General features: G+C 45.4%; 1 protein-coding gene across 1 annotated transcript in view; it reads right to left on the bottom strand.

Moving 5' to 3' along the window:
* The window catches only part of LOC105729494 (tubulin-specific chaperone cofactor E-like protein), a 162,066-nt gene that overhangs the window by 31,210 nt on the left and 103,629 nt on the right, over positions 1-27,227 (bottom strand). Inside the window, exons 16-20 of the mRNA XM_064375502.1 lie at positions 25,614-26,184; positions 23,103-23,695; positions 21,309-21,882; positions 14,111-14,712; positions 6,272-6,833 (exon numbers count right to left, since the gene is read on the bottom strand). Coding sequence (XP_064231572.1) covers positions 6,272-6,833; positions 14,111-14,712; positions 21,309-21,882; positions 23,103-23,695; positions 25,614-26,184 — 2,902 coding nt within the window. The remainder of the gene's footprint in view (positions 1-6,271; positions 6,834-14,110; positions 14,713-21,308; positions 21,883-23,102; positions 23,696-25,613; positions 26,185-27,227) is intronic.

The following is a 27,227-nucleotide window of genomic DNA, read 5'->3' as shown; positions in this document are numbered from 1 at the left end:
CATTACTGCCCTCTTGCTCATAGAAAGCCTGGGTCTGATTCCTTCCTGCTTAAATAATGGGCCAGCATGCAGAGGGAGGTGGCTGGAGCTTCTCATATCATGGTCCTTCTCTCCTCAGCCTGGCCATTGACATCCTCTATTGCTTCCACTTAAACCCACCCCACATCTGAATCTCCAGTTAGTCATGTCACCCTTTGACCTCCCAGGGCACCCACACTCCTCTGCCTCCTGCCTCCCAGGGCACCCACACTCCTCCTGCCTCCTGCCTCCCAGGGCACCCACACTCCTCCTGCTTCTAGATCTTCATTCACATTGATCTTTCTTATTCATGCCCTTCTTTGTCCTCTGAACCTATCCAAATTCCCGGTTCTTCAAGTCCCAGTGGGAGTCCCACCTTAAGCATATAGCTCTCCCTCTTAGACCAGTGTCAGCTTCTCTTCACCCCAGAGCTTCTACAGAACCTTTTTGTAAGCCAGCAGTTTACCGTCAGTAGTTGCCCGAGCCCCATGATCTCTAAGAAGGCAAATGTGCACTGTGTGTGTGTGCATGAGTACCCATGCTGGCGTGCACGTGTGTGTGCATGTGCATGTGTGTGTGCAAACTGACTCACATCAGTTATGTTTTACCATTTTTCAAATGCATCTAGTTGCTTACACAGAAGGCAAGTAGGGTCCTGGTAAAGGGTGTGGGCTCTGGAACTCGCTGTAAGAGACCCAGAGTATCACTCAGGCTCTCTGAGCTTCAGCTTTCTTATCTATAAATACAGATACCAATAGCATCCACTTCATGGCTGGATGCAAAGGATTAAGGGAGTCTGTGTGCTCAGAACAGTGGTTGGCACATAATTGTTCAGTAAGTATTAGTCAATCATTAAAGATAGGTTTGCTTAAAAAGTTTCATAGAAGCTATTATCTCAATCAATGCATACAACAAAGGCTTATTTTAATTTTTACAGAACTTTTTTAAAGAACTAAAAGCACAACCACTATTATGTGGGAACTTCTACTCTATACCATACGCAGTATCTATATGGGGGGTTATTTCATTTTTAAAATTATCTAGTGGTAACATCTACTTTTAGAGTACACAGTCCTATGAACACATGTATTGATTCATATAACCACTATCACAATATACTACATGTTTTAAAAAGATATTTGTAGTTTAATACATAATATTTGCATATTGTGGAAAGTGCAAACCATACAAGTAAAAGCGTGATGAAATGGCAATCTCTGATAGCAAACTATAGTCAATTCTTCCAGAAGTGTTCTATGCATATATAAGCACCCATTTGTGCGTGTATGCACACAAGCATACGTGTATGCCCTGACCACTATTTTTATGCATAAATGGGAGCATAATATACACACATTTCTGCTCATTTCTTTTTTATGTCAATATATATTTCATTTAGCCTCAACTTACTGTTTTCACGCTGCTGCATGATGTGTGTATTTTATGTAATCACACTGATGCTGCAGTGAACATCCCGGTACGTATATCTTTGCCCTCATGAGTAAGGGCATCTGTGGAATAAATTACTGAAAGTGGAATTACTGGGTTAAAGGGTATGAATGCCACCGAGTTGTCCTCTAAAAAGGCTGTGCCAGTTTGTCCTCCTACTTGGGCTATTGGAGGAGGTTTGTTTTCCCACACTTTCCTTGATTGTCTGTCACCAAATTGCCTGATTCTTGGAAACAAGGTAAAAATGCTGTATGTGCTATCTCCTTACTTAGTTTGCATTTCTTTGTAAGGTTGATCCTCTCTTTTTTTATTTGTTTATAATCCATTCATAGATCTTTTTTTGTTAACTGCCTTTTCATGTGCTTTTCCATTTCATGTTGTTGATATTTTCATTATTAAATTATAAAACATTTAAAAATTAAAATAGGCCTTTGTTGTATGTTATATGTGTTACAAAATATTTATCATGTGTCTTTTGACTTTGTATTTTTTTAAATAATTTTTAAACTTTTTTTGAAGTTATTTTCTCTTTGCCATGTGGAGATATAAAATTTTTAATGTGATAAAACTTATCAAGTTTCCCTTTTAGCTTTAGATACTTTGCTCTGAAATGTTCTCTCCACTGCAAGATTATCAAGAATACCTCTTTGTTTTCTTCTAGGATTTTTGTGATTTAATTTTTTTGTGTTTAATCTTCGTTCTGCCCAGATTTTGTTTAGAGTAAGAAATGAAGAAGGGATTTAGCTTTCTTCCCAGCTGGTTTGCCCTTAGACCCTTTACTATTTACTGAATAACAAATATGTTTTTCCAGTAATTTGAAACGCCAGCTTTACCATACACTAATTTCTCTTTAATGTTTAGGCCTGTTTCTGAACTTTCTCTTCTTTCCCTTGGTTGGACTTTCTGTTCATGTGCCAGTATTCACTTGTTTTATTTTTATTATTCACTTGCTTAACTTGTTCATATGCCAGTGTTAACAGTGACGGAAGGTCTGCAATACATTGTAATATTTGAGAAGATGTATTACCAATTTAGAGATGTTTGTTGTTCTTGCAAGTATTTCAAATGGGTCTATTTCTCCAACTACATGATAAACACCATATTTCACCTCTGATTCTTTCATGCCACCCAAAACAGTGCTGAGAACATGGCAGATGGTTAAGAAATACTTGATTCTTGAAAACAAACTTTCAGATTCCTATTACTGATCCACTGTTTCTCTGTCCCCACCAAATGATGGACTGAGAGCTGTGGAGTGATGAGCTGGGCTCTGTACTTGGATTTGTACCATGGTCAAGAATGTGCCTCTCGCCATAGGCAGCATCTTTGCCCTGGTAGACAGGATGAATGGGGCCCCCTAAAAAGCAGTCCAGCTCAGCAGAATGGACAGGGACTTTGGAATCAGACCAGCCTGGATCTGAGGCCTCGTTCTGTCATTAACAAGCAATGGCACCATGGACAGGTTACTTACACTCTCTAAACCTGTTTTCTCATCTATAAAACTGGGATCACAATATCTCCCTCATCAAGTAGTTAGCAAAATAAAATGAGACACAATTCATAAAGATCCTCATATAGTGCCTGGTACTTCAGTAATAACTTCTGCAATTCATAATAGTAATTGTTGTAGTTGCAGAAGGATATTTTTTTAACAATTACTCAACAGGAATTTATTGGATGTATGGAGAAATATGTAAGAAAAATCCTAATTACCAGGCTTTGGACCTAGAACTCTGAAGTAGCAGCAGCTGCCTTCAATAAAAGGGAAACTGATGATGACAACCGACTTTGGCCACACATTAGGCACTGGGTGACCAGGCTCAGAGAGACAGCACTCACAGAAGGGAGAGCACTGTCTCTGGAGCCACTTTCCAACTTACTCAGGTCACCTCTCTGGAGAAAGTAACTTTATTTCTCTGAGCTTCAGTTTCTTCCTCTAGAAAATGGGACTATGAGTAGTACTTACTTTGCAGGGTTGCCATGAGAAGTACATGGATGAGTCCCCAGATCCCACTTAAAACCTGGCACATAGTGAGAGCCAAGTAACTGTCATTTATTCCTTTCTTATTTCCTTCTCTTTCTCCTCTCACCAGCTAATACCCTAATTACAGTCCCCGATTAAGGGACTGAAAGAATGACAGACTCAGCTCAATGCATTTTAAGGAGGGGATAGTAATTAAGACAATTTACCTTCCCTTCTCCCTGTAAGCATATTTGTTCAACTTGGGTCACGATATTTTCCAATGAGTTTACAAATAAGGTAATTGAGTAATAAATTATCCCATTGACAGGAACAGTAAGATCATTGAAAAATATCAACATTCTACCTTGTTCCCAATAAAGCACAAGTTTGACGGGCAATTCAAGGTTAACCCCTTTTCTCCTAAAGCACCATTTCTCATATCAAGCGAGTGTTAGATTGGATTAATTTTTGGTAGAATGGGAGGTAGATAGAGAGATGGGTACTGCCCTCACATGATGTGGAGTCACATCAGAGACAGTTTACAAACAACACCACTCTCAGGTCGAAAGGCTGAGTTAGGGCTCAGTCTCCCACAACTTTTCTCTGCTTTTGAAATTCAAAATGAAAAAGGAAGCTACCTCCAACCATGGCCTCTCCCCTAGTCCCACCCCCACACCATCTTTAAAGCATATACTTTTTCTCTTATTTTAGCTTTTCTTTTTGCCATTCATTACCACCATCTCCTCAGGTACTCTAACCTTTGGATCTTTGTCCCCTGTCTTGAAATGCCAAGGTAGGGAAGATCGAAGCCTGTTTGTGGTGGGAATGATTCTAAGTTGCCTGCTGGCAACTTGGGATAGGACCCAAGACAGGGTAGAGAGGAGGCAACCAACGTTTGGACAGAAATTTGGGAGGGGAGAGGAAAGGGTTGCTGGTAGAAGGGAGAAGAAGACAAGAAAAATCACCTTCTTATCCTTTATCCTAGCCAAGCTTTGTGGTGGGGGGAACCTTCTTCCTTGGAGGTAAGGTTATGAGGTCTTGCTGACTCAATTTATTTTCTTTTCCACTAGTGACAAAAATGAAGCCCTATCAATTGAGGTGAGAGTTCCTGGCATTAGCCCACTGTGTGCATTTCCCTGTTGGTTGCAGTTGGAAGCATTGGTTTTTGGCGTGCCTGCCCCCACCCCAGCCACCTCGAGAGCAGTGCACCCAGCAGGGTGTGGCTGCATGGGGAGAGGGAAGTCTTTGTAACACGTATCAAGGGGAAACAGGCAAGCATTCCCTTCCAAAATGGCTTCCTCGATCTGCATCATGTTTAGGCCTCTGGGTCCAGAGCTTGGTTTTCTGATTTAGTGGAAGACAAGCTCTTTGGTCCTACTGGACTGACCCCAATGAATCCAGAGTCGCTCTGGGGACTTATCCAGATCCAAGCTTTTTTATAGACATATTTATTTTATTGAAGTCATCAGAGGCCAGTTTGTCTGGACTGTCATCCCCACTGGCACCATTTCCACCCTGCCTGGCCTCACCTACTCAGGGACAGCCTGGATGAAATGGGATTTGGAATCTGTTCCCTACCTTCAACTTCCTCCCACCCTTCCCTTACAATCTACATGAATCCAATTCTATGGAATGTAATCTGACTGTGTGAGTGTTAAACCACAGTACTGTTTCTGGTTTTTCATCTGAATCTCCCTTTCCAGGATGAAAATAGGAGTTGATTCTCTGGAGACCCTGCTATATCACTTATTTAGAGCTCTATGCATTCCGGAACAATTTGTAGTTTTAAAAGAGCTATAGACCTTCTAAAAGAAACATGCTATTGTTAATACGATTGATATGGGAAAATAGATCAAGGCAGATTAGATAAAGTCAGGTTTCCCCCGCAATGTTTTTCCTGTTCTTACGTGCTTAATGCAGGTAAATTATTCCAGTACCTGGTCCAGCAGTATAGTATATGGGTTGGGAGCCTGGGCTTTGGGTTAGAAGCTTAAGTCCTGACTTTGCCACTCAGATTATATAACCTTAGGCAAGTTAGTTCACTCCTCTGAGTCTCAGTTGCTCCTTGACTAATTGGGTCATTGAGAAGAATAAATGAGATATATTGATAAAGCGTTTAGCACGGGGCTTGGCTCAGAACAAGCCATTAATATAACAATACCGCTTAGCATGCACAGAGTGTGCCTGGCTTTCAATTACCTAATTGGATCTCCCTGACGTTTCTGAGGCATAAACCGTAAAGGCAGCATTATCGCTGCTTTATGGAAGGGGAAACTGAGAACCAGGGAGGAAAAGTGAATTGTCCCAAGGTCACACAGATCCTTAAAGATAGAGTAAAGGCTAGAATCCAGGGGCTCTAGTTACTTCTCCAATGTACTCTTAATATTCTGCTATGTTTCATAAACACAAAGCTGAAACATGACGTATATGAATTAAATAGAATAACATGCTTAGACAAAGCATGTAGATTATTAACACAAGGATGGACTGATGAGGTGCTAGAACTAACTCTTCTTTCATTAGTCTTATTAGCATTCTTTTGTGAACTTGGTGCGTCCAAGTGCCATGTCTGATACTCTGTGCTTTATATGCATGATCTTAGTTCATCCTCAGGGTAACCCATGAAATGAATGATGCTAACTCCATTTTACCAATAAGGAAAATGGAGGCTCTGGGAGGTTACATATCATGTTTCATTCAGATAACAAACTCAGTTCCAAAGTGCATATCCTTAAATTGCTACTCAATTTGCTCTGACTTCTAGGGAGTTGTGAGGTTGGCCTTCCCAGAGCAATCAAGAAAGAGGAGAAGCTACAGGAAGAGACAATGAGAAGGACTCACAGCAGGACGTGTAATTCCTCCAGCCAGTCACTGTGATCCCCTGAGTCTGGCAGGTGCTGGCGTAGTTCTGCAGCCAGCTGCAGGCGGTCTGCACCGCGCCCCCGTCGATGCAAGAGTCAAACAGACAGTTCTTGTAGAAGAAGGTGGGGTTAACTTTGCCGTGACACTTGGAGAAGCCAGCGTTCTGGTTGGGGATTAGGCTACACAGCTGCTGCACTTTGGAGAACCCTTCCACCTTGGCACAGGACGGACAGCGGTCCCCACAGCCCACCTGGCAGAAGGTGTCCCTCTTCACCCAGCTCTGCCCAAACTCATTGACACTCGACGCGAGCAGACCCATGGGCATCTCCAGGTCATCGTCGGGGTTGTTGTTGTAGCGGCCGCACAGGCCATAGGTGCTGTTCTGCATGTTCCGAGGGACCGTGATGGACAGGAAGGTCTTCCAGTCATATACAACCTTCAGGCCAAAATCGGTTTCCACCACCACGTGGAAGCCAAAGGAAAAGATATTTATCTTCCCTTGTCCCAGCTTCAGGGGCAGATAGAGCCGTTCACTGTTGACCTGGAAGAGGAGAGATGAGGTGGAGAAACGCAGTTGGCCCAGAGATTTCCCAGCTTCCCAGCTCTTCTCCTAACAATGAGTCTCTTGAAAGACAAGTCCCAGAGGGGAGTTTGAACAGGTTGAATGTAGTCTTTGCATGTACTGTTGTTTATATCAGTCAACTATTATTATTAGGATTTGAACAGATGCAAATGGCTATCCTTGGTACACTAATATACCTATTTATTTCAGTGCCTTCTGTTTACATAGCATTATTTCCCCCAGGAGTTCAAATTGTTTTCTCCAAGGTAATGTAAAGGTAATAAGAATTCAATTAAAGTTTAGACTGAAATGCCAAAACATAGAACTCCTGTGTTTCTATTTCTAGCTCTACCATGGAATTTATTTTAGGCAAGCCCCAATGTATTAACTCCTTTGAGATTTGTTTTTCCTTGAAGGATGGCTTCACTTTGCTGTTCCCTCTGTCTGGGGTGCCACTACACCTATCAACACCCCTCTCATCCTCCAGACCCTGCTCCAATGTCCCCTCTTCTGTAAGGCAAGATTTTCTGAGCCCGTGGTCAGAATTAATCACTCCCTTGTCTGGGCAACCAGGGCAGGTTATTTATACTTCTCTTGTATTCCTCTCCACCTCTGGCCAGGATCAAGCCTGCATACACTGTATTGCAGCACACATCACAATCTGCCTTATGTTATGGTTGGGTGTATGCACTTTCATCTCGCCTACAAGATTATGGGCAACTTGAGGGCAGGACCCACATTTCATTGATCTTTATGCCTGCCTTCCCCTCATCACCCCCCAGACACTCAGCACAATGTCTCCCACGGAGGGGGCGCTTGACATGTTTCCTCCCACATATTTTGAAATTCAGACAAGAGGGAAATCCCTTAACATTAAACTCCAGGACTGCACTGCCCTTGAACTATTTTGATTCAGAGAAGCCAAATCCTATAGCCTGTGGCTGGGTTACTGCATGATGGAAGACAGAGACCGCCGGCTTGCTCACTACAGCCAGGACTCATACGGGAGCTGGTCTGCTTTGTGGGAGAAGCAGGTGTTTTCAGATTGCTCTCTGACCAGAAGTCCATTCTCCCAGCCTCCTTCATCTCTCTCTTAGCTGACACCCCTTTCCACGTGACTGCACCTGCCTTGGTTCAGACTCTCATCACCTTTCGCCTTGTACAAGTTAGGAGAGTAGTATACTCTCCTAACTTGTCTCCCTGGCCCCAGGATTGGCCCTCCATTCAGTCACTACCGCAATGCCAATAATCTTAATGCAGTTGAAAACAGTTAATCCAATACTGAAAGCCCTCTCCAGGGCTTGAGTCAAGTGTCTGACATGCTTAGCACATCACCCTGGGCTCTCCAGGAGCTGGCCCTGCCTCTCAGACCTAGCCCACTGGCCTCCTGCACACCAACACCACCCAACAGTTTGCAGTTCCCTAAATGAACCAAGCTATGCCATTCTACCCTGCCATTTCCTGCACTGTAAGTGTGATGGATGCTTTCTGTGCTCCACCCAGGGTCCCCAACCCCAGGCACTGTGACTATGGGCTAATGACAACTCACAGCTGGCCTTGGCCCCATGGGAGCCACTTTGCCCAGATTATGATCCCCTAACCCAAGGGTAGCTCTTGGTCAATGACTGGCTGACACCAGAAGTCAAGCGCCAGGGCTCCCAGTAGCCCAGGCTAAAGCTGGTCTGTGGCTTGGACCACAGTCCGGCTGAGTTCTCGTGCCCTGGTGCTTTCCTCACTTTCCCAAGAATTCCCATCTCAGATGTTGCTTCTAGGGAACCTGACCTAAGACGACAGGGGTGCCCTTGACCTCACTTTTTCCCTGGGGCAATGCTCACCCTTCAAAACTATCTCCTCTTATTCGAGTATTCGTTGAGGCAGAATTCATTCATTCATCCAGTAGACATTGATTGGGCACCACTGAGTGCCAGGCACCGTGATAAAGGCTGGGATAAAGCACATATGGCCTTTCCCTAGGAGCTCACAGGCATGTGGCAGAGGCAAGTGCACAGACAGATAACAATACCATGTGATAAAAGCAATGATAGAGGCACATAGAAGCACAGGCACCAGCTTCAGCCTGGGCACAAGATCAACACTGTCTGCAGAAGACAGTGCCCACACCTGGTCTCAAAGGATGAGGAGGGGTTGGCCAGTCAAGGAGGAGTGAGAGTGAAGACAAGGGAATTCCAAGTAAAGGGCTCAGCCCCAGCAAAGGTCCAGGTAGACAAGAGAAAAATATCCTGATAATATAAATAATTACAACAATTTAGTGCTGCTAGGGCATAGAATGTGGCCTTGGGAGTGGTGGGAGATGAAAATGGAGAGAGGGGGAGGGCCTGGATCATGGCGGCCCTTGTATGCAATACACACAAGGAAAGAGGCCCATGAGATAAAGCCTGCAAAACACCCATTCGTTTTGTAAAATAAAAACATCAGCACTCTTAATAAGAGAATTGAAGTAGGATGATGAAGCCAGAATTTGGATTGCAGAAGCAAATAGCAAATAAAGTAACAAACAGGAGATACAGAAGCAGAGATGATGGTCTTAAGGAGGCTGGCCAGGAAGGGAACACAAGAGCTTGCATAGAAGCTAGTGGGGAACTGGGACCAAGGCTTGTTTGCGAATGGGCATGTTTATGGGTTGAAGAAAAGGATCCTGTAGAAAGACACAGAAGGGAGAGGAAATGACAGAGAGCCAAGATCCCAGGGAAGGCAACAAAGAGGTGGCACAGGGGGAGAGTGGCCAGGGGAAGAGAAGAGATGCCTCATTCCCGGTACCTGGAAGGAAGGAGGTGGAGAGGATGCAGTGACAGTCCTTTAAGTGACAGGGTGCATGGAGGGTGAGAGGAGGAGTGAGATCAGGCCATGGAGACTCTGATCTGCGCTGAAAGCTCACAGCAAATAAAGTCAAAGCCTTGCACTCAGAGGCCAATCAGTGTCAGCTGGTTTTTCTTCCTAAGTTACCCTGCATTCTATACTCCTGGCTACCTGGTGTCATGCAGGAGGCAGTGCCTTGAGGAGGCAATGTAATTGGATGATGCTAAATGGCTTGCAAATTCTGCCATTGCCAAGGAGAACCCGGAGAAAGGAACACCCTCGATTCAGACAGGCTCAGCTTCTCTGTGTCTCAGAAACCCCATGCATGCCACCTCCACCCTGGCACCACTGCCCTGCTTGTCTCTCTGTGAGTAAGAAATGGGAGAAAAGAGGGAGCTCAGAGGCAGGAGGTCAGAGGAAAAGGGAGAGGCTGGAATGGCAACAGGCTTGATGGATGGAGGAGGAAGCCACAGAGGATGATGAGAAGAAGGTGTGGAGGTGGGGGGGATGTATATTTCAAATATTTAAGCATTGGAAATAAGACCACAAGTTTTTGGAGAGAGTTTTCCTTTAAACAACAGACCTTGACCTAGTTCTCCAGCAAGGTCTTCTGCAGTAAAGTCTCCTTGCATCCCTCACTTTTCTACCCACCCCGAGTCTTCACCAATATTCTCTCTGCCTGGACAACCTCACCTCATTCTTGCCCTGGCTAGTATAATCCTCTAGGGCTCAGCTCTGGGTCTCCTCTTCCAGGAAGCCCTCCCTGAGGTCCTCCCGGCTGATTTAGGCAACCCCTCCTCTGTGCTGTCACGCCCTCCATGAGCAGCATTTTTGTAGCACTTCACGTTACGTGGATATTAACTGCTAACACGTCTGTCTTTCTCACTAGACTCTAAGCTTTCTTAGGACAGAGGCCATGTTGATACACTTTTCTACCCCCAGACTTGGTAGAGAATAGGCATCAATACAAGCTCCTGGTACTAAACCAAACCAGAGTGATGCTCAAAACCTCACTCTTCTCTGATGGCCACCTGACTGGCAATAAGTGATAAAGACACAGACTATGAGGGCCCTGCAAACCTCCCCGTCGGCCTGAACCATGTCAGACTTGGCTGTGATGAAGCCTGGGGGTAGGGGAAGGAGCAAGGCAGTCTCTGTTGAGCTCTGGCTGTGGATGGCTGAGATGGGCGATGGCAGTGTCCCCAGGAGTGGCTAGCCTTCTGCAGCTCACCCCCGTACCCTGTTTGGTCTATAGATCGCATATTTATTTGTAGCTTCTCTTGGCTTAGTGGATTTTCCCATGTCCTGTGGTGCTGCTAAGTGCAGGGAAAGGTCAGTATCATAGAGAGACCCTGTGTCCCAGGGAATCAGTTTCTTATCACCCTCCATTTCTGAGGGCCCCAGCATTGACCTGCGCTCTGGGCTATGTTTTACCCAGCACTTCATTTCACACTGTCATCCTCATGGCCATTATTCTTCGGGCTCAGGGAGAGACGGTGACTAGTAATAACATCATGGGAAAACAAATGCAAATCATTGAATAAGCAGATCCTGTAATGCATTTTAATAATCAGAAGTAACTATTAAATCTCTCCTCCATGCCTCAAAAGAAAAGAACCTTCGATGCACCCTGAACTTGGTCTTCTTGTCAAGGGTTTGAAAGCTATATACTCTATTTCCAACTTGAGTGCTCAGGACATCTCAGTGGCTTAGAAAGAGGTGCCCTGGCAAGGAGTTCCCCCACCTGTTTGATCCATTTCTCTTTGTTGTTCATCGTCTCCAGTGGCCCCTGTTGTGGGTTGCAATGTGTCCTCCCAAAAGAAATGTTGAGGCCTTAACCCCCAGCACCCATGAATGGATTTACTTGGAAATAGGGGCTTTGTAGATGTGATCAAGTTAAGATGAGGTCACACTGGATTAGGTGGGGCTAACTCCAGTGAGTGACGTCCTTAAAAGGAGAACGAGATTTGGACACAGAGGAGACAGGAGACACAGCGGGAAGGAGGCCATGTAAAGACAGAGGCCGAGACTAGAGTTTACGCTGCCACAGGGTGAGGAACATTGAGGATCGCCCACAGCCGCCAGAAGCTAAGAGAGAGGCAGGGGGTGGTTCTTCCCCAGGATCTCACGAGGAGTGTGACCCTGCCGCCAGCTTGACTTTGGACTTCCAGCCTCCAGAACTGAGAGAGAATAAGTTGCCATTGTTTCAGGCCACACAGTCTGTGGTATTTCATTACAGCAGCCTCTAATAAACTAACTCACTCCTTCCCTCTCCATTTCTCTGTGTGAGGAAGAAATCAGCTGTGTGGTTCTCTGGGCTTGTGACTTTAGCAATAAGTGCAATCTCATGTGATTGGGGCAGAGCACATGCCTGGAAGGAGAGCTAACCCACTGGGGGCTTGACCCTAAAGTAGAGGGAAAGGGAAGGAAATACCTAGAGACAGTGGGGAGTCAGTTATTGTGAGGGAGAGGGAAGAGACAGCATGAAAGAAGAGTAGGTGTCCATGAGGACCCCACAGTCTACATGTGGAAAGAACTGGGAAGATGTCCGAAACCAACACGTGTAACCTCAGATGTCAAGATACCTAAATGCGGAGAGTGGGTAACACAAGGCAGAAAACACAATTCATCATAAACCAGATGGGACAGGACGCATGAACAGATGACATTTTAAAAGAAGAGAAAAAACCTGAAAGGCAAAAAGGCGGAAGAGCACCAGGTGTTGAGGAGATAAGTGACTGCATGGAAACATCTAAATCTAAGGGTGGAAAGAGACCACATAAGGAAACAAAGAGTAAAGGACAAATATGATGCAAGTAACGTGAGCAAAACGGTTGATACGATTGTTTTAATGTAAGACGAAAATGAATAAAGGGGAGTTGTTTTAATGGGCAGCTTCGACTATCCAAACATATAGAAATCTTATATGGCTAAAAGCCAAGCATCTGACACAGTCCTAACTTGCCTCAGCGGCAGTTTAACCCTTCAGACTGATGAAGCAGTAATAGCACTGTGACAAAAGTCATGGGAACCCTGGAAGGAAGTGATTATTGTGTCATTTCATTCATTCATTTGACCAGTGCTTCGAGTGTCACTAGGTGCAGGGTACTGTCCATTCATTCAACATAAAGGCGAATTAGGTACGGTTTCTGCCCTTGAGAAGCCCATGATTAGAACTGAGAGAGCTTTAGACATGAAGATCACAAAAAATACAGCCTGATTAATGCAATAATGGCTACTGGAATACATTGTTAGGAGAAGCAGAGAGGAAAACAACTGGGATTTAGGTTTATGGTGTGCAAGAAAGCGAAGAGGATGGCACAGTGAAATTTCTCCCTTAGATGCTAAAAAGGCAGATTTTCAATAAACGTGAAAGATAATTCAAGAGGCTTGGGAAACTCTCTTTATCAGAGAAGGAAGTTGAGGAAATCCCAAGGCGAGAAAGAAGTCAATATAGTTGCCCAGGGAACTCTTTAGTTAGGTTTAGATAGTTTAGTTCAGTATAGCTCAGAATTTTTAAGAGAATGTATACAAGATAAAAAGGAGTCCCTTTAGGGATAGAAAAATTATGACACACACCTGTGATAATAATGTCAAGAAGGCAAACACCCTAAATCATCTCCCTAAAATGCTAAAGCAGAGGCTGTTGGCTTGCTTGTTAGCATTTCAAGTCAGGCGCAGAGCAAGACCCTGGAGAAAGAATAGCTGGGCCTGTGGCTCAGCTGATGTCTGCAGGCCAGATGAGGAGTACACAGAACTCCTCAGCCTCACTGCTCCTGTCTTCATGGTCCAGGAAGTGCTCTCTGGGTGAAAAGGGTGGGAAGCTTAGAAAGAGAGAGGGAGTTGAAGCCCAAGTAAGTAAAGAGATTCTAGGAGAGCCCTGAGTCCTCCAAATGCATGTGAGACTCATGAACTCATAGATCCCATGGGTACCAAAAGGGAGACAGAAGAGATGGAGGGAGGCCAGAACAGGTGAATATCACCCTAATCTCATAAAAGGGAAGTGGGTGGATAAGGACAATAGCATCAGTTAGGGAGGCCTAGTCTGTGCGAGGCAGACATTTCTTTCACAGATGGAGTGGCCACGCTAAGAGGTTAAGTGCCTGCCTGAGGTCACACAGCAGCCACCAAGCAGGGATGCTAAACTTGGTCTGCGCTCTCTCCAACATGCTCTGTTGCCATGTGAAAGGCACCACTTCCAGAGCTGTCTGCTTCCTAACATGGTGTATGTGACTTGGGCAAATCATTTTTTTTGCTGAGCCTCTGTTTCCTTCTCTCTAAGATGAAGTGACAGAAAATCTCTAGGGCCTCTCTCTGCTTTAATATACTGTGGGTTTTTTGGATTCCAGACCAGCCTGATTCAGCTGCAGCCTGGCTTGCTGACCCCTGTCCTGATGTCCCCATGACTCTCCTCTTAAGGGTGTCACGTGACTACTCACCAGCACAGTGTGCTTGTAGGCTCGGTGGATCACGATGCTGTAACCAAACACGGTCATGTCCACCTGCTTAACCCACAAGGCCAGCGATGGGTCTCGGTCCTCATTCTTGGCTGTGACAATGAACTTGGGGAAAGAGTCTGAGCTCGGCCTGCTTCCTGTGGTGCAGAGGATGAGTGGGCAGCTTGTCTGGAAGTCAAAGGGGAAGCCATCAAAGGTGAGGTAGTGGCCATAGCCCGAGATGATGCAGGAGGCGTCGGTGCGGGCTTGGCAGTAGTACAGTCCGCCCTCCTCCATGCAATACTCATCATCCTTGCAGGGAACGGTCTCACAGTGGACGCTGTTGTCTGTGCCATTGCAATAGCAGAAGATCTGGCAGTCCAGGTCCACCCAGAAGGTTTCATTGGTGGCAAGTTGGTGCCCCTCAAAGTTGCAGCCACACTCACTCCGTGTGACACACTGGCTGCCCAGGAGGGCATAGCCCTCGTCACACTGACATCCCTCAAAGCAGCTATCAACGCAGATGGGGCCCAGGGCCAGGGTCTCACAGGTCTCTGTACATGTCATACACTCCTCAAAGTGGCTGTTCTCTGGGCACTCCAGAGCTGCAGGTAGTCAAGGAGAAGACAGGTTAGAAAAGGGAAAAAAGCCAGAGTCAGAAATGTGTGTTCATGCATGTGTGTGCGTGAGTGTATGTCTATGTGTGTGCATACATGCATTTGTGCATGTGTGTGTGTGTGTGCATGCATGTGTGTTTCACTCTTGTAGCCCAGGCTGGAGTGCAATGGCACCATCTTGGCTCACTGCAACTCTGCCTCCCAGGTTCAAGCAATTCTCCCTCCTCAGTCTCCGAGTAGTTGGGATTACAGATGCCCACCACCACACCTGGCAAATTTTTGTATTTTTAGTAGAGATGGGATTTCACCATGTTGGCCAGGCTGGTCTTGAACTCCTGACCTCAGGTGATCCACCAGCCTCAGTCTCCCAAAGTGCTGAGATTACAGGTGTGAGCCATTGTGCCTGGCCCATGTAGAAAATTTAGAGTCTAAGGCCCAGAATTGAGCACCTGTAACATGCTAGGCACTGTCCTAGGCACTTTTTTGTACCTTATCTCAACAACCTGGAAAGCAAGGTAAATTTTATCATTCCCATCTTATAGGTGAGGGCACTGAAGTTCAATGATTTAACTTAATTTAACTAGTAAGTGCCAGAGAGAGATGTAATCTGGGTCCACTGACTCAAAGAGTCTGGAAAGGGAGCATTGTATGTTTGGGGACCATAGAGACCTGTGGCTACTGCTAACTTAACTCTGGGATGTTATTTCATGTCTTAAGAGCTTCTGTCTCCTCTTTCATTAAGTACGAACCACATTTACCTAGCAGGGTTGTTCTGAGGATTCATAATCTAATCTATCAAGTTCTTAGTAGGGCCTCCATCAGTGGTATGCCCTTTACCCTCTTTGCACCTCCTTTTATTACACAGACAGGCTATATGTAGGTATTTTTATTCTGCAAATTGGCTCACTGTCACTCCCTTTGTCCTTCATTTCTCTGTTCCTGGTGCCCTCTGACCTCATCCACCTCCTCATCATTCTCTGCATAGAAGGTGATCACCCCTCATCCCCTTTGCTCACAGGCTTTCTCCTTGCTAGACGGACCCCACTCTGGCACACACACACAAAGCCAAATACCCACCCATCCTTCAAGTCTCACTTCAAATTGCCCGTCCTCCCAGAAGACTTCCTTGAAAGATCAAGTCTCTTAGTGAAAAAGCACAGCACACACTTGCAATCCCAGCACTCTGGGAGGGTAAGGCAGGTGGATCACCTGAGGTCGGGAGTTCGAGACAGTCTGACCAACATGGTGAAATCCCATCTCTACTAAAAGTACAAAAAAATTTAGCCAGGCATGGTGGTACACATCTGTAATCCCAGCTGCTCAGGAGGCTGAGGCATGAGAATCACTTGAACCTGGGAGGAGGAGGTTGCAGTGAGCAAAGATCATACCACTGTACTCCAGACTGGGCAAAAGAGCAAGACTCCGTTTCAAACAAACAAACAAAAAAAGCACAGCACAGAAGTATTAACAGCAGCACGGGATGCTCACCATGTAGTGGTGAATATACTTCCCATTTCTCTCTATTACTTTAATGGGTCACAATTTGCCCAGGCCAGGGACAGAACTCAAGAGCACAGAAGAAGCCTCCTACAAGTCTGTGCAATCTAAAGATCTGCGAAGGACCCCACCATCTTCTGGGAAAATAAGATCTTGCCTTTAAAACTTTCTTTGGCTCACATACGTACCATGACTCCTTAATACTGTTTTACAATCCAAGGACACGGAGGACATTACAGAGAAATAAATTGCATGGCAAGAATAGCTCTGCCCACAAGTACCGATACAACAGCTCTGCATTGTGGACTGAAAGCCAATCATTTTTTCCTCTGGGCTAAAGGACTATCTCTACTCCCATTGCCTACAATACCATACGGCTTTGGAGTTGAAGGCTAGTTCAGCACTGATTATATATGGCTGTATAGAGGGATTTTCACATTTGTCTCTAAATTATGAATGTTCTAACACTGACTGCAGATTTATGATGATAGCAAATAACATGACTTATTTAAATGGCTCTCACTTTATGAGTTATTGTGTTGTCTGAATTTGTCTGAAAGTCTGGAACATACAGACGTAGAGTAATAAAACTTCCCCTAGGCCCCAAAATGCCTCTGTGAAATTACTTAATTGGGCAGCCTGGCTCTGCCAACAGGAGGGCCAGTTAAAAATATCTGAACACAGAGGCAGCAGTTGTGTCTCTCCAGGTTCAAAGAAGATCATGTTCCTGATTCACAGCTGTCGTCCAGTTCAATCCCCACTCTGCGAGACTCTGACCAGATTAATCCCTTAGTACTTGGAGGCCTGATGAATCAAGTGTGCACTTCCAGTCCTTCTTGCCAGATCCATGTACACAGATCTAGATCAGACATCCTGGGGGACATCTCAAGTAGGAGCCCTGGCCCTCAGCCCAAGAAAGCCATGTTCCATGTGACTGCTTTTGCCCACATCATCCCTAAAAAAGGCACTGATAAGAGCTTCCTCCGGGTCTGCTGGCCCAGATGAGGGATAGTGAGAAGCTCTTCTCAGTAGCTGTCACACGCAGGAAAACAGGGAACATTACCATCACGCCCTGCTAACTTGGCACACACGATGCCACCAAACTGTGTTCCGTGCAGCACAAAAACAACTCAGAAACGTCCCCTGCCGGGTAGGAGTTAGCAGTCTAAAAGGATGGCACTGAAATGGCCTGGCAGCCGAACAGATTTGGTATGGGGGAGACTCGACAATCTTGCCGCATGAATGAAATACAACGGGGAGGCTCAGTGTGGGAGCAGACACAGAGATCGTGTTGGATAAGCTGGAGACAGGACAAAAGAGGATATAGGGAGGAGGATGAAAAGAAAAAGACTTTGGGAAAGTATGATAAATTCCCACCAGATGTGGTGGCCAACAGAAACTGTGGAGGTTCTCCTGCTGTAGGTAGCTTTGGAGTCTCAGCATCTGCTATTAGTCCCTCCTCAGGGCCTCACCAGGGACACAACCGCCCTTCTCTGAGATGACAGCCACTAAACCCTTCACATGCTCCTTGGATTTCCCAAGGTCAGAAATCATAGATTTAAAAAGGTGTGTGTGTGTGTGTGTGTGTGTGTGTGTGTGTGTGTGTGTGTGCGTGTGCTGGTTTTCAGCTCTGTCTGCTGAAAGGGCCTAGGGGCAAAGCAAAAACACCCTAAGAGCAATGGGGACTTCTCCCTTACATCTGGGTTTCTAATAACATTCCCCACTTACCAGGGCTTCTTGGAGTCATGCTGATTCCAGCATGGGGCAGGGAAGATTAAAAGATGAGTGTGAAGCATCTTGTTATGCCAAAGGGAAGAAAGTGATCAAAACAGAATGACAGAAGCATGCCGAAAGGACACAGGAGCCAGCTTCAAGGAGCTCCTACAGGCCAATCTGGAGCAATTTTAACAACAAAAATAATTAATAAATGGAATATGAAATATAGATCACTGGAAAAAACAGACATCCATGTTCAGATTGATAAGACGACTGATAGATAGACAGATAGATAGACTGACAGACAGGATATTTGCATGATCTTAAAGTATCTCTCCACAGGTTGCTTATTAGTTGCAAGGGAAAGCTCACAGTGACTCTACAGCAGAGACATTCAACAACACCTTGACCAGGGGATCAACATGCACATCATCAACGAGGGGAGGCTGGACAAGATCGTGCTTCCACGTGTGCTGTGATTCCATGAGGAAAGCCACGTGGTACCGGCCCGGGAGGCTGAGTGGAGATGCACAGCTGAAGCACATCAGGATGGGACATCCACCCCAATGGAGGGTCATTCTGTTTTAAAAGGCAGGGAGGCTGTGTTCTTAAAAAATGTCCATATCAGGAAAGACAGAGAAAACTAAGCTATGAGACTAAAGAGACATGACGATGAAATATAACATGTGATTCCAGACTAGGCCTGTACTGAGTGCCCCCCTGCACCCCAAAAGAGCTGTAGAGAACACTGCTCAGTCAACTGACAAAATTGGAACGTGGATATTAAATTACTGTATCGTGTTTAATATTCTGAGGTTGAAAACTGTACTGTGGTTATGTACATAAATGCCTCTACTCTAAAGAAATAAATACTGAAGTTTTAGGGGTAATAGGGCATGAAGTCTGCAACTCACTCTTACATGGAGAGCAGGGAGGGAGGAAGGAAGAGACAGGGAGAGAGAGGGAATGATAAAACAAATGAACACATGTTATCAATAGGTTAATCTGGGCAATGGGTATACAGGTGTTCTGTTACGTAGCTTTGAAATTGTTTCGAAATAAGAAGCTAAGAAAATAAACAAACTTAGGAAGAAATACAATGGGCCAGGTTTCTCATTCTCAGAGAAAAGAAATCAAAAATGGAAAACTAGAAAACTCTGTGGTATTGGACTGAAATTGTAGATTTAGTATGAACTCATGCTGAGATAGAGACAGAGACAGGTAAAAAGAGAGAGCGACATAGCTAGCTACATAAAAATGTGTATGGAGGGTGTGTATAGGCTCATACATGCATTTCCTAACTCTCTCCACTAAGGGACGCTAGAATCAATGACACTCTAGGAAGAAATGGGCACCCCAGACACCCAGATCCTATCTCCTCAACACAGTGATCCGCTGGAAGGAACCAGAGATCCTTGGAGAAATGGCTAAACCAAGGCTGGAGCAGAGAAAGTACAAGATGAGCCTGGAGTACATTGTGCCTGGTGGAAAGCAATAAATGATGAAGCAAATGTCAACAGAAACCACCGCTGGAAGGGATTCCCGCTAGCTGTATATGGAACAATTCAAGCATAAAAACAAATTATGATAACAGATACGATTGGTTAAGTAGGAATCCATGAGTCCATACACATGTAAATAAATAAAAATAAATAAATGGGTGAAAAAGAAATCTCTTTACAATAGAATGCCAACTAATAAACGCAGGAGCTATTGAATTAGAAAAAGAATCACCATTTCACAAACAGTAATAAACGATTCAGGCAAAAATTATCACTGGATGCTAAATCTAGTGTATGAAAATTTGAGGAATAGAATAGCTATCTAAATTGAAAATGTTTTCCTGAAAACTATGTATTAATTATATGGCAAAAAACAGTAACTTTCAATGGAGAAATTTGACAGATGCTACCTTAAGCAAGTGATCAATTCTATCATGCTCAGTATAAGGGGACAAACCAACATCAGTGGCCTCCAGATACAATACATTGAGAAGACACATCACTGCTTTTGTGGTATTCCTGCCAAAAATGCATAATTTCAATGTAACTATGAGGAAATATAGGCCAACTCAAACTGAAAAACAGTCTGCAAAATACCTGGCCTGTGCTCTTCAAAAATGCTAAGACAATGAAAGTCAAAGACTGAGGACCTACTCCAGATTAAAGGCGCCTACAGAGACATGATAAGATGCAACATGTGATCCTGGATTGGACTCCAGGGTTTTGCTTTGTTTTGATTTTTTTTTTTTTTTTTTTTTGGCTATAAAAGACATTATTGGAACCACTAACAAAATATGAGCATGGTCACCAGATTACATAATAGTATTGTATTAATGGCAATATCCTGATTTTAATGATTATGTTATGGTCATATAAATGTTCTTATTCTTAGGAAACACAGTGAAATATTTAGGTACAAACAGGCATAATGACAGCAACTTACTCTCAAGTGGTTTAGAAAAAGACTGAGTATATTTTTAGAGATAAAATTATAAAGAAAATGTGTTAAAATGTTAACGATGAGGGAAGCTGAGAGAATGGTAGACTATATTATTCCTGCAACTTTTCTGTAAGTCTAAAATTATTTCAAATTAAAAAGTACTTTTACCAATTAAAAAAATACAACGGAGGACAGATAAACAGACATAGGGGATGAAATATTAATGGTGGCCGTGGCTTTGGTGTGGGGCCCAACTTTGTGGAGGGAGAGGGATGTGTACTGAAGCCCAGATGAGGCAGTTTTTGCTCTAGGAGTAGATCCTGCCTTTTGCCATGTTACTTCTCCCTGTGGCCTCCCCAGTAACCAAGGGTGTTATATATCAGGTCTTCCCAGCAAGTATTCTAATTACTACTAGTACTTGCCACTGCCTTGCTGAGAGGGGTCAGATACTCTTGGGACAAAATTAAAAGCCAGCAACACAGGACTCTCTTAATACCCATTGTCAGGTTTGCCCTGGGGAGCCTGCTAATCTCTATGCCCTAAAAGGCGCCCTGGCCATCACCTCCTATCGAAATGAATGGGGCTCTTCTTTGCCAAGGGGGAAGGCACCTACATAGCCATCACAAAGATTTCTAGTCCTTTGACATGGTGTCTCTACCCTCTGCTTGATAAAACCACATATAAATAGGATGGCTAATTGTTCTACAGTGAAGAGGTACTGTGCAGTTGGGAACAAAAGGAAAGATGAGAAGCTGTCTGGTTCGGAGTGATGAGTCTTTGGGGAGACACATCAGACGAGGGCAGGTATACACAGTAATTAACATCGCCCTTGAGCTCAGTCCCACTTGGGAGGGAAGTCCTGAGTAAGGCCCAGTATGGCATCTATTTCCTGCCTAGAGAGCCTCTCCCAGAATCCAACCCCAACTTACGGCAGAAGTCATAGGTCCGCCAGGGCCCCACCTCCACGTCAGCGTTCTTGCAGGCGCTTGCATACCGGGCCACAGAGTCACAGAGCTCTGACTCGTTGCCCCCACTCTGGCACAGGCGGAAGAGGCAGGTGCGGTAGTAGGCAGTGGCATTGACCACCCCGTGGCACTCCAGGAAGGAGCTGTTGGAGGGGTCGTTGATGATGCCGCACCTAGAGCGGCTTCGATAAAACTTGAGCAGCTCCGAGTCGTTGTTGCAGGCCTTCAGCAGGTCCCCACACTCCCCGTTGCAGATCTCCTCGAAAGTTGTCCAGCTTTCCAGGAACACTGCCAGGTTGTCCGTGCACTTGCCATTGGGGAGGCAGAACTCGTCACTGGCGTTGGCGTTGAAGAAACCGCACAAGCCCCCCGTGCAATTGAAGTATGCGGTGGACAGCCGGATGTACAACAGACCTACGTCTGAGTATTGGACAGTCACCACGCCCTTGGACTCCACTGTCGTACTGTTTTTGTTTCGATAAATTTCCAGCTTCCCCGAAGGATGGAAAAAAGGCAATTCCACTTCCTGACCGTTCAACTGAAAAATCAAATCATCCTTGTCAGTTCCAGAGAGGTCAAGAAACCGATGGTCTGTGGAACCCACACAGATACCAGCTGATTTGTCATGGGCTTATTTATTAATTTATCTATTTTTGGGATTCCCCTAATTAGACCCACTTGCTGTTTATTTTTGTGTGTTTTGGACCCAAAGCTAGCCCAAAACAAACTAAACTGAAATGCGAGTAAAATTCGTCTTAGATACATGGCTCCCTCCTGCTGCCTGGCATCTCTGCTTTGGTACCTTTCAAAACAGCTCCCCTCCTTCCCTGCCTTTCTAGCTCCTTTTCTCTTCCAATCTTACTTTTTCGGTGTCCCAGCTCCTTGGGGGCACATAGCATATCTCTGATGATCTAGCTGTCCATTCACCTATCTACCTCCTACTAGTCTATTAATAAATTAAGCTCTGCCATTGTGGCAATGGGAATAAAAACACATCCTTTCCAGTTTGAGGATGGGTATTTTATTATCTCTTTGGACAGTACGGTGTTGGCTTTTGTTTTCCAAACTAGACTTCAGGTGACATAAAATGCATGTCACATCCCAGTTCTGCAACAATTAGGTGTGGGACCTTCACTTACCCTCTTAGTATCTTCATGTGAAAATGAGGAGATGCACTAGATAACTCTCAAGATTCCTTCTAGAGCTAAGTAAGGATCTATGAGTCTGGATGCCTAATGATGGTTTTTTCAGAGCAAGTCAGAGGGGTAGGAGTCACCCCTTACATCACCCCACCCATGATGTACAGGTAGGGGAGTTAGTAGGGTGCAAGGGTTAAGAGCACAGATTCTGGAGCCAACCAGGAGGATGCGAATCCCCTTTCATGGTTACGTTTCCCTGTGGAAGTTACTTAGCCTCTCTGTGCCTCAGTTTTCTCATCTGTAAAGTGAGGATCATAAGATCAAGTGTGACACCGCTTATAAGAGGCTTAGAATAGTGCTTGGCACATAGTAAGTGTTCTGTAAGTATTTGCTATTCCAGAGAGCTAGTCCTGCTCTATCTAATCTCAGCTGCATGCCATTTCTCCACCTGATAAGTCTGATTTGGTGCAGATCATTAGAAAATGCTCCCATCTGGAGCCATCTTCTTCCTAGAATCCACTCACAGGCAGAGGCAGAAAGGCAAACCTGAAGAGGATGGCGAGCTCCTCCTCCTGGCCGGACGCACCAGGAACCCCTCCAAGGGAGCAAGGAGCCTTACCTTGACTTCCGAAGCCCCGATGCCTCCTATCTTGACCTCCTGGTCGGCTACCAGGATCCGAAGTCCCCGCAGCCACTCAGGGCCTGCATCGGGCTTCTTCTTGTTGATGTCAATTTCCAAGTACTCTGGCCGCTCGGGGCAGGTCTTCAGGAGGGTGTAGGAGAACTCGGAGGGGAAGGCGTAGGCGGCGCCGTCGAAGGTGTGCAGCACCTGGTTCTGGCTGAGCAGGCACACGGTCTCCCGCTTGGGAAAGCAGCCCTGGTAGCCGTCCTCCACGGCGCACACCTCCTCGCTGCCGCAGGTCTTGTTGAAGCAGTAGACGTCCCCGCCCTCCTCGCACAGGCACTGCATCGTGCAGTTGGCCGTGGCCCAGAAGAACTCCCCCATGGTGTAGTAGTGGCCGTTGAAGTCGCAGCCACACTTGTGCAGCGGGACGCACTGGCTGGTGCTGAGGACGAAGCCCTCGTTGCATTCGCAGCCCTCGGTGCACGGCGTGGCGCAGTTCTGCGAGGCCGTCAGGTCGGAGCACGTGTTGGGGCAGCTGCTGGTGCACACGGAGTAGTGGCTGAAGCTCGGGCACTGCACCGTGGATACTGACGCGGGGAAAGGGAGAGAGCCGATAACAAGGTGAACGGACCCCGAGTGCTAACCGGCCAGAATCTTAACGCTCCTCCTGAATCACTTAGTTCCTAGAGTGAGGGTCAAGAGGCCTCTCATTCGGGGAAGAGGGAATTGAGGTTGCATCTGTAAAACCCAGCTCAACGACTCTCCTAATAACTACTGAGCAGTGTGATTGGACTGAGAACTTTTATTGGAATGTGATCATCTTGATTAAAATTAAACTTCAGGATGCCATCCTTTCGAGACTACTGATTACCCAATATAGGTCTATTATTTGGTGATCCACACTGTTGAGATGTTTTAAGAGCATCCACTGATGGACATATAAATTGATCTGATTTAAAAGAGCATGGCCCATTCTTAGAAGGAAATAAATCCAACTTTCAGGAGAAATGAAAAATGTAACCATTAGAGGAGTAATTCGAAAACGTGAATTTGCAACAGGGAGGCACTTAAAATACCTAAGTGTGACCAAGGAAGGCTGTGGGGATGAATTTCCTGGGATATTAAAAATAAGAAATAACCCTGGATACCTGCAAATAATTCAAAGAATTTGTGTGGCTGTTTCTGCAGGAGACTAGGCAAGATGTCTCCTAAAGGCCCTCCTTGCCTTAGAAATCTTCAGTTCTTGCTTTAATAGCATCTGGGTCTACATAAATGTTTGAGTCTGGTTGAATCCAACAAGCAGGGGCTCAGGGGCCTGGTAAACTAGCTATCTGAATTAAATGGAGTCCATTGCACCAGAATGAGAGAGAGAAAAGAAAGAGAAATGTGGAGGATGGGAAAGTAGTGCCACTAGAAAATATATATCTATAGCCATTGTGACATTTTAGTTAGGCAATTTGGATGCTCTTGGCTTATATAAGAATCAAAGAGAAGTCGTATTCAATCTCAACTTGAATCCAAGTATGGATGTTCCGGTCATAAGAGAGGCTGATGAGTCATACAACAAGAATACAGTTGCTTGTATTGTAGTTTGACCAGTCTTAAGAACTGAACCTGATACATGATGGTTTATATGACTCCAACCTGTACTGATAGGAAGAATTCTCCTTCTAGCCTTGGAACTTAAATAAACGTTTAAATCTTCTCACCTTCCTGCTACTCTCAAATGCATGGATTACAATTTTCTATTTACTTATATGGAGAAAACCAAGGACTAGGAAGGAAACTAAATCTATTTGTTTTTAAACCGTATATAACTAGAAAAAGAAATAAATATTTAGGTGGGACATTTAAGAAGGAAATATTTAAGAAGGAAAAAATAATGAGACAACTAAATAGTACAAACTGCTTAATCCAAAAGTGTAATTCAAAAGAGCCTGGATTTCCCGCAAAGTTGAGGCTTTTCCTAACCATCCTAACATTTAAGAAAAAGGGCTTCTTTACTCATATGCTGTACTCCTCATCTGCAGCAGCAGCAGGGCACAAACCCTAAAGGGTCTTAAAGTAGAGAAGAAAGTGCCAAGGAAAAATTGCTGCAGGTTTTATGTGGGAGGTGAGCCATTTTCCCAAGGGCTGGTTTTGATGGCCTGGGCCCACAGCTGCATTAACTCAACAGCCACAAAACTAGTCACCTCCACTTCTGGACACCCCACCTCCTCGCTCAACTCCGGAGCTGCCATTCCCTGCTATGGGACTTCCTGCCATGCCTTCCATGTTTCCAGACCATGTATGTTCACCAATGGGTTCTTGTTTCCTGGCTGTGATATTAAGTGGGAGCAAAAGTAAAGATCCTTTCACAATTCATTCTTTGTAATTTGTGATATTTCAACCTCCCCCTCATTCTTGGGCCACAAGTCTTAACAAGGACAATTGGAGAAGCCCCCAAAGCCTATCCCTGCCCCCTGCACAAGAGAGGCCTGTCACGGGGATGGGATGCCAGCTTACCACACCCAGTCTGGATTCGCCAGTCTCCAATTGGAATGCCAAGGGCTTGGCACACAAGGGCGTAGGCCTGGATGGCTTGGCAGAGGAGAGTGCCATTGTCCCTCACACTGCACAGGTCATACACGCAGCTGTGTACAAAAGCGGTGGGGTCCACGACAGTGCCACACTCCCACAGGGGGCCGTCTGTCTTGTTGAGGAAGCCGCAGTAGTCAGAGCCAAAGTAGAGGGCTTCAGTGGCAGTGTCGCATTGGGTGCAGTTGTCCACACAGCCAGAGTCGCACTTCCAGTCTGCGTGGTACACACGCCAGCTCTCTCCCAGATCCAGGACAGACATGGCCGGCCTGCCATCCGGGCGGAGGAAGTCATCCAGTGGGTTTTTATTATAGTTTCCACAGAGCCCACAAGTGGAGTTTATATAGGAGCCTGGGATGGAAATAGAGGCGTAGTGCTGGCCATCGAACGTCACTAGGAGCCCAAAATCTGTTTCCACAGCAGTAGTCATGCCACTCTGGTAGATTTTCACTGTCCCCAAGTCTAAGGTGACGGGCAAAGAAGTCACTAGGTCATTAACCTGCCAACAACAGTAATAGTGAAAGGCAGGTGAGCAGGTGCCTGGCACTGAGTTCCAGCAGAGAGCAGGAAAGGAAGGCAAAGCAACTCAACGCTCCAGAGAGAATGGCCACCTAAGTCCAGGCTCCAGTAGGCTTCCCTCTGATTAAGGCAAAGGCCTGGGAGAAACTGAAGAGAGCTGCTTGTGGGCCAGCCCAAGCACTGTGTATATGGGCTGTGATCGCTGCAGCATACCCAGTGCCACTACAGACTCCTCTGGGGACTGCACGGTTGTCAACCTTTCCTGGCTGGCTCTTGGCTAGCTCCAAATCTTTTCTTCAAAGACCAGTCACTTCCCTTTTTCTCTGTATTCCTCTAAATATGCATTCTTTAAGTCTCAGCTTAAGTCATGTAATTGCCAGGACCCCCTTACTGCCTTTAGTCCTCCTGACCCCACTCTCAGCTCGAGTATGTGTTGGGTCACTGTTGGACACCATTTAGCTTTGAGGCTATCCTGATGTAGTATTCTCCAAGTGTTGTACCCTCTAACTTCCTTGTATCAGAACTACGTCATGTAACCATTCAACAACAACACATTTAAACGCCTGCTAGGTACCAAGCACTATGTCAGGAACTGAGGGAACTGAGAAGAAAAGAATTAAAAAATGTAATTGCCCTGGTCCCTCAAGGAGCTCTCAGTCTGCTGAAGAAGCAGGACACACATCAGTACTTACAGCATACTCTCTAAGTGTAAGTCAATAGAGGATGCAATGGGAGAGCAGTAAATGAACATTGAATCTAGCATAGGGGAATCATGTAGGGTTTTAGAGGCAGTTAAGTCTGACCTGGGTCTTTAAAGATAAACAGAAGTGGTCAAAGGAAGAGCAGGGGAAGGGCAGAGAATTCCAAGATAAGAGAGCAGAGGCAGGAGGGTGAGGAAGAGCTGGGTGGGGTTAGGGGGCAATCACTGAGGTGTTACTGGACTACAGAGGGAAGAGATGCTGAAGATTGAAAATGAAGCTGGAGGCACAGGCAAGGTCCATTCATTCTACAAATACGTATTTA

This window comes from Aotus nancymaae, unplaced genomic scaffold (assembly GCF_030222135.1).
Source record: "Aotus nancymaae isolate 86718 unplaced genomic scaffold, 86718_ANA_hifiasm-v0.15.2.pri h1tg000012l, whole genome shotgun sequence".
Classification (NCBI taxonomy): Eukaryota; Metazoa; Chordata; class Mammalia; order Primates; family Aotidae; genus Aotus; species Aotus nancymaae.
This window is presented reverse-complemented; position numbering and strand designations above follow the sequence as displayed.